The sequence below is a fragment of the Amblyraja radiata genome, chromosome 16 (assembly GCF_010909765.2).
Source record: "Amblyraja radiata isolate CabotCenter1 chromosome 16, sAmbRad1.1.pri, whole genome shotgun sequence".
In the NCBI taxonomy this organism is placed as follows: Eukaryota; Metazoa; Chordata; class Chondrichthyes; order Rajiformes; family Rajidae; genus Amblyraja; species Amblyraja radiata.
Window position 1 is genome coordinate 4,821,734 of NC_045971.1, and position 10,173 is coordinate 4,831,906.

The 10,173-nt window shown below is 47.3% G+C and overlaps 1 protein-coding gene and 1 long non-coding RNA gene across 3 annotated transcripts; one reads left to right on the forward strand and one right to left on the reverse strand.

The window, feature by feature from the left end:
- Positions 1 to 211: 211 nt before the first annotated feature.
- atp5mc1 (ATP synthase membrane subunit c locus 1) lies at positions 212 to 5,617 on the reverse strand. 2 transcript variants are annotated; one of them, XM_033034944.1, is made up of 5 exons: positions 5,552 to 5,617; positions 4,737 to 4,786; positions 3,639 to 3,716; positions 2,081 to 2,271; positions 212 to 505 (listed from the first exon to the last, which is right to left on the reverse strand). In XM_033034944.1, exons 2-5 carry the CDS (start codon positions 4,776 to 4,778, stop codon positions 391 to 393), a joined length of 426 nt encoding a protein of 141 aa, XP_032890835.1. In that variant the 5' UTR covers positions 4,779 to 4,786; positions 5,552 to 5,617; the 3' UTR covers positions 212 to 390. The 2 variants fall into 2 exon arrangements, with proteins under 2 accessions (XP_032890835.1, XP_032890834.1); XM_033034943.1 differs by having other exon boundaries at positions 5,476 to 5,595.
- LOC116981816 lies at positions 642 to 1,710 on the forward strand. The gene is made up of 2 exons (XR_004414295.1): positions 642 to 907; positions 1,660 to 1,710. It is a non-coding gene; the product is annotated as an uncharacterized LOC116981816 (long non-coding RNA).
- Positions 5,618 to 10,173: the final 4,556 nt, after the last annotated feature.

A 10,173-nucleotide genomic window follows, 5' to 3' on the forward strand; every position in this document is an offset into this window, starting at 1 on the left:
ATAAGCAAACCAGTGGGGCCAGTAAAGGTACTGCCATGTTTGAAGTACATCTGTTAGACACGTTCATGGAATCCTCAAAATGTGAAGAATAAAGTCAGTTAGCGAGCAGCCCCATCACCGAGCGTTATCAAATTTCTGGCTCCATATGATTACCCCACTCCTCAGTCATGCACTGTTTCTGGACAGGACAATGATTCATTACTGACACACATTTTAGGAGTTGGTTTAACCATTTTATTCAGACATCGATCCTGTTGGACTAAATCAAAGAGTTCTTACACAATTGGACTGGACAAAATAATCGGTTTGAATACTCGGGGACGACAGAGGCCACCTGTCTTTGCAATAATTTACTCTTCCCCAACATGTCTTCCAGATCTCTGCAGGAATTTACATGGCAAACAGGATGAGGAAGGCAACCATCAGACAGAAGAGCCCCATGGCTTCAGACAGGGCAAATCCCAGGATGGCGTAGGAGAAAAGCTGCTGTTTCAGAGAAGGGTTCCTGTTGAAGAGACAAAACAATGATTAAGTAAAGTAAATCCATATTCACTGATGAAGTGTCATTGGCATAAAACTTTAACTGGTTATCCAAGTCTGAAGAAGGGTTCCGACCCAAAACATAGTCTGTCCATTTGCTCTCCTAATGTAGCCTGAACCGCTTATTCAAGATTCCAACATCTGTAGCTCCTCGTCTCCACTATTACATTTTGGAGACACCGCCCAAATTGCTGATTTTGTTCGTTCCCTTGGCTACCTGCTCAGCAAATCCCTGCCACCCACGGTAGAGCTCCCATTAATCTTATCACCCCATGTATGGCACCTTCTCCCACACACAGCAACCCTGCTTACTACCCATTGTCCTGTAACCTTCTTATCATGTTGACCTAAACTACAATGGAACTTGGTTCCAGTTACCAAGTGACCAGCTGGGAGATCTGGTCATTAGCTGAAGTCCTTCCACTGGAGACCCACACATGAGGTGGGAAGGTCGATGGGCAAGACAGACAAGCACACCACTGCCAGGAGCAGCCACGCTCTTCACACGGCAAGTACTTGCTTCCACCACCGCCGCACACGCCCCTATATCTTGCAACTGCGCCATTATGGATGGAGCTCCCATAATAGTTACACCGAGTAATCAGGTTACTAGCCTAGTTGCATTCCGATCATTTGCCTGGTGACCTGCATCCAGCACCAAGATGGGCCACTCTGACATGGGGGGGAAGCAGCTACTACTGTCTCATTATCACAGGGTCCACAACTAAGCAACTCCTAGAGCACCTTCGCCACATGGACTGCAGCAGTCGAAGGAGCTGTTTCACCATCTCGTGGATCAAGGTAAAACATGGAATCATTTATTTCTAGGCAAGTGATTGGGAAGCAACTAACTTAGCCACTCTTTTGTAGGCAGCTGGGCACAGGAGCAGAAACTGGGAACCTTTCAATTGCCACTTTCATTTCACTGCACATCTCGTATGTGTATGTGACAAATAAACTTGACTTGATTACAACCCTTGGGGTAATTACGAGACTTCAATGCCAGAGAAACTGTTGCATGAAGATATTTCACCTGGAAGACAGTAGTAAAGTAATCCTGATCTTTTCACATTGTACCTAAGCACGGATATAAAGCTAGTTCAAACCTGGGGACAGCAGCAGTGCAAGAAAGCAACCCAGCATTCTGCTCTGCACAACCGGTGGAATCACAAAAAAAAAGAGTTCTAATGGATGATTTGACCATAGGCCGCAGCACACATAAACAGACCTGGATAATGGTGAAATTCAAACCGGTTCCTTCTCCTAGAGTATTAATCCTCCTTTAGATCGAAGCAACGTGGGACAGATTCAAAGTTTTAGAGAACATGATTGGTAGTGTTTCCGGCTGAGTTAAAAGACACCCGACCCAAAATATCACCTATCTTTGTTCTCCAGAGACGCTGCTTGATCCGCGGAGTTACTCCAGCACTGTCTTTTGTTTTGTGTAAATCAGCATCTGAAGTTCCACGAGTCCACAGTCCCTTGGTTCAACACGTGCTAGCTAAACTAACGCTCCACAACTTGGCTCAAGGAGGCTCACCTGGCATAGCCGATGATCAAGCTGCCAAATACAGTTCCAATACCAGCGCCGGAGCCAGCCACCCCCACGGTGGCAGCTCCAGCACCGATAAACTTAGCAGCAGTGTCGATGTCCCGGGAGGTGACACTGGTCTGGAGGTCCCGCCTTACCATCTGCATTAGTGCGCTCCTTGGTCCAGGGAGGAGCTGTGCCTATAGAGGAGGCAGACAGGGTTAAAATGCACCGCCTCAAAACACAAACCATTCCTTGCAATTTGCCAAATTCTACTATTTGATACAAATCACAGCCGTGTGGCCAAGGGGCTTCCCTGGTCAAAATGGGAGATAATGGGGAGGTGAGATCTCAGGCACACAAGCATAATATAACATACGCTCCAACCAAAACTACATTTAAGGCAAAGAATTGCCTCAGAAGGAAAGCAGAGTAACAAACCGCAATGGCAGAGTGAGGTTCAGCACTCTGGCTTTTATATGGGGCAATTTGAGTAAAAATAATAGGACTTTGACAGAATAATAGGAACTGTTTAGGGGGATATGTACAGACAGATAAATGGTATCAGCTTACATCGCCACAGAAAGGTTGAGTCGAAAGACACGTTTCTTTGCTGTGTTACTCTATGACAGCAGGACACGCATACAGCAGGCAGAAGCTACAATGAAAAGGAGATCCAGAAGCACCTGCCACAAACAGCTTGGCAGGCCGTTCAATGTTAAATCTGAGTACAACCTGAATCTGCGAGCCGGGGGCACGCAGTCAAGGCAGGATAAGCATATGAAGCTCAATCAGGAATGTTGTACAGGTGAACAGAAGCTTCTGCTGCATCGAGGCTGATCAAGGGCAAAGCATGAAACTTTATCCTAATGCATTGAGATAGAGCTAAATGAATTGGGGGGGCGGAATGGACACCTTCTCCATTGATGTGTGTGCTTTACTATTCAAACTGAGCATCTCCCTCCCATATTCTCACCCAAACATCTACCAATTCTTGGTCCCACCCACACTCCACGGAATTTGCGCTTCACTATACAGAAGCAGCACCTCTGTTGACCCAGTCAACCGCCCACCTTAATGGCCTGGTGAAGAATTCTGCTGCAGGCACCACTGGATAGATTGGAACCCAGCAACGAAGGTCGTTTGTATTTAATTTAGCAAAGGCAACCAATGGTACTGGCCCTGGGCTCCAATGGGGAGGGTAAAAGCAGAAAAATCGCCAATCTATCCCTGAGAAATACCATTGGCTGTTTTATGCCACGTTCTATACAAATAGGCATTACTACTGCCGTTTTAACAGCAGCACTTAATTGAGCAGGTCAATCTACTACAGGCACAAAGGAGATGTGTAAAGTGGCAAATTGCTTTTCCTGTACCCAATCTTTTAATCATTTTATTTATAGCAACAACCCATTTTGGGGAAGGGAAATGTCCGTCGTGCTTTTGACTTGCATTGCACTTGGCGAGTGTCACTGCCGCCATGACAAGTGGCCAAGAGCGGTCTGACAATCGTGTCATTCAACAACCCCATTTCCTAAACTCCACAAGGTTTCAAAGAAATTTGCACCTGTTCATTTCGGGGCTCTGGTCTGCTTAGGACAGAGGCCGACATAGGCCTGAGGAATGTCCTTGAAGTGCTGCGAACCTGCAAACAAAAAAAGGTGCTTCAGTAACAAAATAAAAAACCCTCGTCCTACTTCAAACCCAATAGCCACGCGCCACGCCCACTTTGTGCCTATCCGCTAACTCCCCATTGTCCCAAAGACAATTCTGCCCAATGGCTAATGATTCAGACACCCCATCCACATCAACTGATCACCTCACCTAACCACCTCCACTTTGATCCTGTATGCTACCTCTCTACCCAACCACCCACAACCCTCTCCAACTCTCCAAGGTAAGAGAATGGGGTTGATAAAAAAAGGACCAGCACTGACCTAATAGCAAAGCAAATTCACCCATCTTATGGTCAACAGCTCATAGCATTCTCTAAAGATCATGACCCACAGTTAAACCATCTCTCTTCTGCAAAATGGTGCCAGATCAAGACAGCTCTTTGCATGCTCTTCCCAGAGTTGGATCTACTACCATCGCTCAACTCTTCCAATTATCTTTTCTACAAAGTATCACCCCTTTGCTTATTTTATTGTACTCAAATTTGAATTGATGGTGTCCATGTATGATGTGTCTGAACTGTTTAGATAGCCTGCAAGACAAAGCTTTTCACTGCCTCAGTACAGGTGACACTAAAAGCCTGAACCCACATTGTTCAACATATACCATTACACTTGAACATCACACATCCTTTCCAAGCATCAATACATTTCATTAGAAATCCACCGGAATCTGACCATCAAGGTTTGCCATTTTCTGAGCAGCACAAGGTCAGATACAAGACACTAGCAAGGTAGGGCACAAGATGGAGAAATTGCTAATATTGGAGATTGCAGATAACATTTCTTGTTCCAGAGAGAAGCTAATTAAGGTACACTTCATCTTTCAAGTATAGTCATCTTTACACCGAGCATAAAGACAATGACAAGGTGACCCACAATTATGCCAGAGGAATGTATAGCAAATCAAGGAGATTAATTCCATCATACAAAATGAAACAAAATGTCATAGTAAAGAGCAGAGAGCCACAGAGTTTTCATCAAACACTTACCACAGCAGGACAGGAGACAAACTTAGCACAAGCGTACATCATGGTTAAACCTACAAGAAAGAAGAAAGGTTACACACAATGTCTAAGGTAGACAAAGGTGCTGGAGAAACTCAGCGGGTACAGCAGCATCTAAGGAGCGAAGATGCTGCTGCACCCGTTGTGTTTCTCCAGCACTTTTGTCTACCTTCGATTTTCCAGCATCTGCAGTTCCTTCTTAAACACACAATGTCTATCTGACTCGCCCCTAATAGCCTGTACTATAACCGGCACTTTAATGCGCGGAGATAAAGGAATAATGCGATTAAGGGGGTGGGATGCCGAGTGAATGGGGACACGCAGGGCTGCGGCCAACACCGAGCCCCGGGGTCGGTCCCAACGACCCTCGGCGCCGGCTGGAGGTCAGCCCGAGGTCGGGGCCGGAGGATCCTCCGCTCGGCCGCACGGGGAAGGGGTGACCGGGGGCCCAGGAGGTGGCGCTGACCGCCCGAGGTCAATGGCCGCAGTGGAAGCCTCGGGGCGCGGTGAAATCGGCCCGAGGCGCCGGGGAGGCGCTGGGCCCCGACCACCGGGATCGCCGACCCTCCCTCCACGCCGCGCCCGTCCACGAGCCGCAGGCCCCGGCGCCAAAGCAGGCGAGGCTCGAGGCCTATGGTGAGGCCCACAGGCCCAACCCTCCGAAGCCCGGGGCGATTCCCACCGCACCGCGGGGTGACGGGGGCCCGGGGGCGAGGGATGTTACCGGCGGCGGTGGTGCAGCGACGCGCGTCTGTCCGTCTCTCAGCCCCGCTCCCCCAATGGCGCCGCCGCTCACTCACCTTCTCCTTTAAGTCACCTCGAAGCTCCTCTGTGCCGATTGGCTGCCCGCGCCGGATATCCCGCCCCACCCACGCACGTCCGCTCGCCGATGATTGGCCGGCTGCGCTGAGCGGCGGCGCGGGAGGCCAATGGCCGGGCAGTCGGCGGCGGCGGTGGGAGTGGAGGCAGCGCTCCCTGGCGGCGGGAGGACCGCGGGGCAGCGCTCCCTGGCGGCGGGAGGACCGCGGGGCAGCGCTCCCTGGCGGCGGGAGGACCGCGGGGCAGCGCTCCCTGGCGGCGGGAGGACCGCGGGGCAGCGGCCAGCGCCCCGTCCCTGCGCGCCAAACAGCCGTCCGCTGCATTCTCAACCTCAAGGTGACTTTGCATCAAAGATACGTTCATTGAGGGGAATAAGTCATTGTCACCACATCTTCACACCATGAATCGAACTAACAGTCACCTCATAGATTAATACAGTGTGGAAACAGGCCCTTCGGCCCAATATGCCCACACCGGCCAACAATGTCCCATCTGCATCAGTCCCACTTGCCTGCGCCTGGTCCATATCCCTCCAAACCATGAATACTTTTGCACGCCACATTTTTCAGTTTTTTATTTGTAAAAAAAACATATATCATTTTCCTTCCACTTCACAATTATGCACCACTTTGTGTTGGTCTATCACATCAAATCCCAATAAAACACATTTACGTTTGTGGTTGTAACGTGGTACCACCGACCGAACCATATAGATTCAAATGGGAAAATGAAATAGGTCACCCTATCACGAAAGATATGTGGGACGAAAGTTTACAACAAATACATCAATGTTCATTAAATGCCAGACATACTTTAATACAATTCAAGGTCTTACATAGACTACACTACTCTAAAATAAAACTAAATAGAATCTTCCCACAAATCTCTCCTATTTGTGATAAATGTCTACATCTAGAGGCTAATTTAACACATACGTTTGCAAACTGTATAAAACTTAAACATTTCTGGATGGATATTTTTGAAATAACTTCAGAAGTTATTAATACAAAACTGGACCCAGACACAAAATTAATAATACTTGGAATATCAGAAAAAAGCTTAACACTCACAACAAACCAAAGAAACTTCCTCAACTACAGTATAATAACCGGGAAAAAATTAATATTAAAATTTTGGAAAGGCCCTACAACCCCCACAATTAAAATGTGGATTACGGAAATGTCGGAGACCCTATACTTAGAAAGAATTAGACTTGTCTTAATGGACAAACAAGATCTTTTCCATAAAATTTGGGCTCCATTCATTAACTATCTGAAGGGATAGATTGGCACAGCACGAGGACCCAACTGAAACTTGAACTCAGGAACAGATGAAAAGCTATACTTTATAACCTACGAACCTATCTCCATTGACGTATTACAGGTAACCCATTCCACCTCCCTTGTTTTTCTGTTGTGTTTTTTTTTCTTCTTTTTTCTTTGTAACTTTCTACCCTCTCTTTCTCCCTCTTTCTATAAAAAAATAAAAACACTAGAAGCAGAAGTAATTGATAATGGAAAATTTTAATAATGTAAGACTGATGTATATGAAAAGTTTTTTTACTATAATATGTAACTACATTTTATAATATGTCTACTTCTAATAAATAAATTAAAAAAAACAAAAAAAAAACACATTTACGTTTGTGGTTGTAACGTGACAAAATGTGGAAATGTTCAAGGGGTATGAAAACCTTTGCAAGCCACTGTATTTACAATATACATCAATGATTTGGATGAAGGGATTCAAAGTAACATTAGCAACTTTGCAGATGACACAAAGCTGGGTGGCAGTGTGAATTGTGAGGAGGATGCTATGAGAATGCAGGGTGACTTGGACAGGTTGGGGGAGTGGACAGATGCATGGCAGATGAAGTTTAATGCGGATAAATGTGAGGTTTTCCACTTTGGTAGCAAAAACAGGAAGGCAGATTACTATCTAGATGGCATCAAGTTGGGAAAAGGGGAAGTACAACAGGACCTTGTACATCAGTCTATGAAAGTTAACATGCAGGTACAGCAGGCAGTGAGGAAAGCGAATGGCATGTTGGCCTTTATAACAAGAGGAAGTGAATATAGGAGCAAAGAGGTCGTTCTGCAGTTGTACAGAGCCTTAGTGAGACCACACCTGGAGTATTGTGTGCAGTTTTGGTCCCCTAATTTGAGGAAGGACATTCTTGGTATTGAGGGAATGCAGCGTAGGTTTACAAGATTAATTCCCGGGATGGCGGGACTGTCATATGCTGAGAGAATGGAACAGCTGGGCTTGTACACTCCGGAGTTTAGAAGAATGAGAGGGAATCTCATTGAAATATATAAGATTGTTAATGGTTTGGACACGCTAGAGGCAGGAAACATATTCCCGATGTTGGGGGAGTCCAGAACCAGGGGCCACAGTTTAAGAATAAGGAGTAAGCCATTTAGAACGGAGACGAGGAAACACTTTTTCTCACAGAGAGTGGTGAGTCTGGAATTCTCTGCCTCAGAGGGCGGTGGAGGCAGGTTCTCTGGATGCTTTCAAGAGAGAGCTAGATAGGGCTCTTAAAAATAGCGGAGTCAGGGGATATGGGGAGAAGGCAGGAACGGAGTACTGATTTGGGATGATCAGCCATGATCACATTGAATGGCGGTGCTGGCTCGAAGGGCAGAATGGTCTACTCCTGCACCTATTGTCTATTGTCTATTGTCTATGTTCATAAGTCATAGGAGCAGAAGTAGACCCTTCGAATCTACTCTGCCATTCAATCATGGCTGATCTATCTTTGTTTCTCAACCCCATTCTCCTGCCTTCTCCCCATAACCCTTGACGTCCTTACCAATCAAGCATCTGTCAATCTCTGCTTTAAAAATATCCAATGACTTGGCCGTTTGTGGCAATATATAGGATGTGGGCTTAAATTCTAAGATCTTTTAAAGGAGCAACAAAGGTTTGTGTGGTACAAAATTGTATCAATCATCATCACTATCCACTTCAATAACCTGGAGCCTCACTGTTCAAGTTCAAGTTCAAGTGAGTTTATTGTCATGTGTCCCTGTATAGGACAATGAAATTCTTGCTTTGCTTAAGCACACAGAAAATAGTAGGCATTTACCACAAAACAGATAAATGTGTCCATATACCATGATATAAATATATACACACATGAATAAATAAACTGGTAAAGTGCAAATAACAGTAAGTGGTTATTAATAATCAGAGTTTTGTCCGAGCCAGGGTTAATAGCCTGATGGCTGTGGGGAAGTAGCTATTCCACTGCCTGCTGCACCTGGGGGAGGGGGAAGCTTACAAAGCCGTCCCCCTCCCCCACCTTGGTCAGTCTGATCACCTCTCATTGTTCCTGCTCCCTAAGTACTCCCCACTCATCAGACGGGTTAAACCCACTGTGAGGACAGTTAAAGTCTGGTCAGAGGAGGCAGACTCCACACTTCAGCAGTGTTTTGGAAACACTGACTGGGAGGCGTTTGCAGCCCAGGCCACCCTTGACTCCCACACGGACATTGATTCCTACACATCCTCTGTTCTGGACTTTATAAACTCCACCATCAATAGTGTCACCTCCCTCAAACGGGTGACCATATTCCCGAATCAGAAGCCATGGATGAACAGCGAGGTCAGGCTACTGCTGAAAGCACGGGACACCGCTTTCAGGTCAGGCGATGCTCGAGCCTACAATTCATCCAGGGCTAACCTGAAGAGGGGCATCAAGAAGGCCAAGCACTGCCATAAGCTCAGGATTGAGGAGCACTTCAACAACAACTCCGACCCCCGACGCATGTGGCAAGGCATCCAGGCCATCACGGACTATAGACCCACCAACACCACCCCCACATCCAGCGACGCCTCCTTCCTTGAGGAGCTTAACCACTTCTATGGCCGCTTCGACAGGGACAATCTAGAGACAGCCATCAAGGCTGTGCTCCCTGCTGATCACCAACCCTTCACACTCACCCCCTACGATGTGTACGTGGCACTGAGTAGGACTAATGCACGTAAGGCTGCTGGCCCTGACGGCATCCCCGGGCGCGTCCTCAGGGTCTGTGCTGCGCAGCTGACAGACGTCTGGACTGACATCTTCAACCTGTCACTTGCCCAAGCAGTTGTCCCCACGTGCCTTAAAACCACCTCCATCGTGCCGGTGCCAAAACACTCCACTGCGGCAAGCCTCAACGACTTCCGCCCAGTTGCACTTACTCCCATCATCACCAAGTGCTTCGAGAGGCTGGTCCTGGCACACCTCAAAGGCTGCCTACCCCCCACATTGGATCCCTATCAGTTTGCCTACCGCAAGAACAGGAGTACGGAGGATGCCATCTCAACGGCACTTCACTCCGCACTCTCCCACCTCGACAACAGAGACACTTACGTAAGAATGCTGTTCATCGATTACAGCTCAGCATTCAACACCATTATACTCTCTAAACTGATCACCAAACTCGGTAACCTGGGCATAGACCCCTCCCTCTGCAACTGGAAACTGGACTTTCTAACCAACAGACCCCAGTCTGTTAGGTTAGACAAGCACACCTCTTCAACCCTCACCCTGAACACCGGCGTTCCACAGGGCTGTGTGCTGAGCCCCCTCCTCTACTCCCTCTTCACCTAC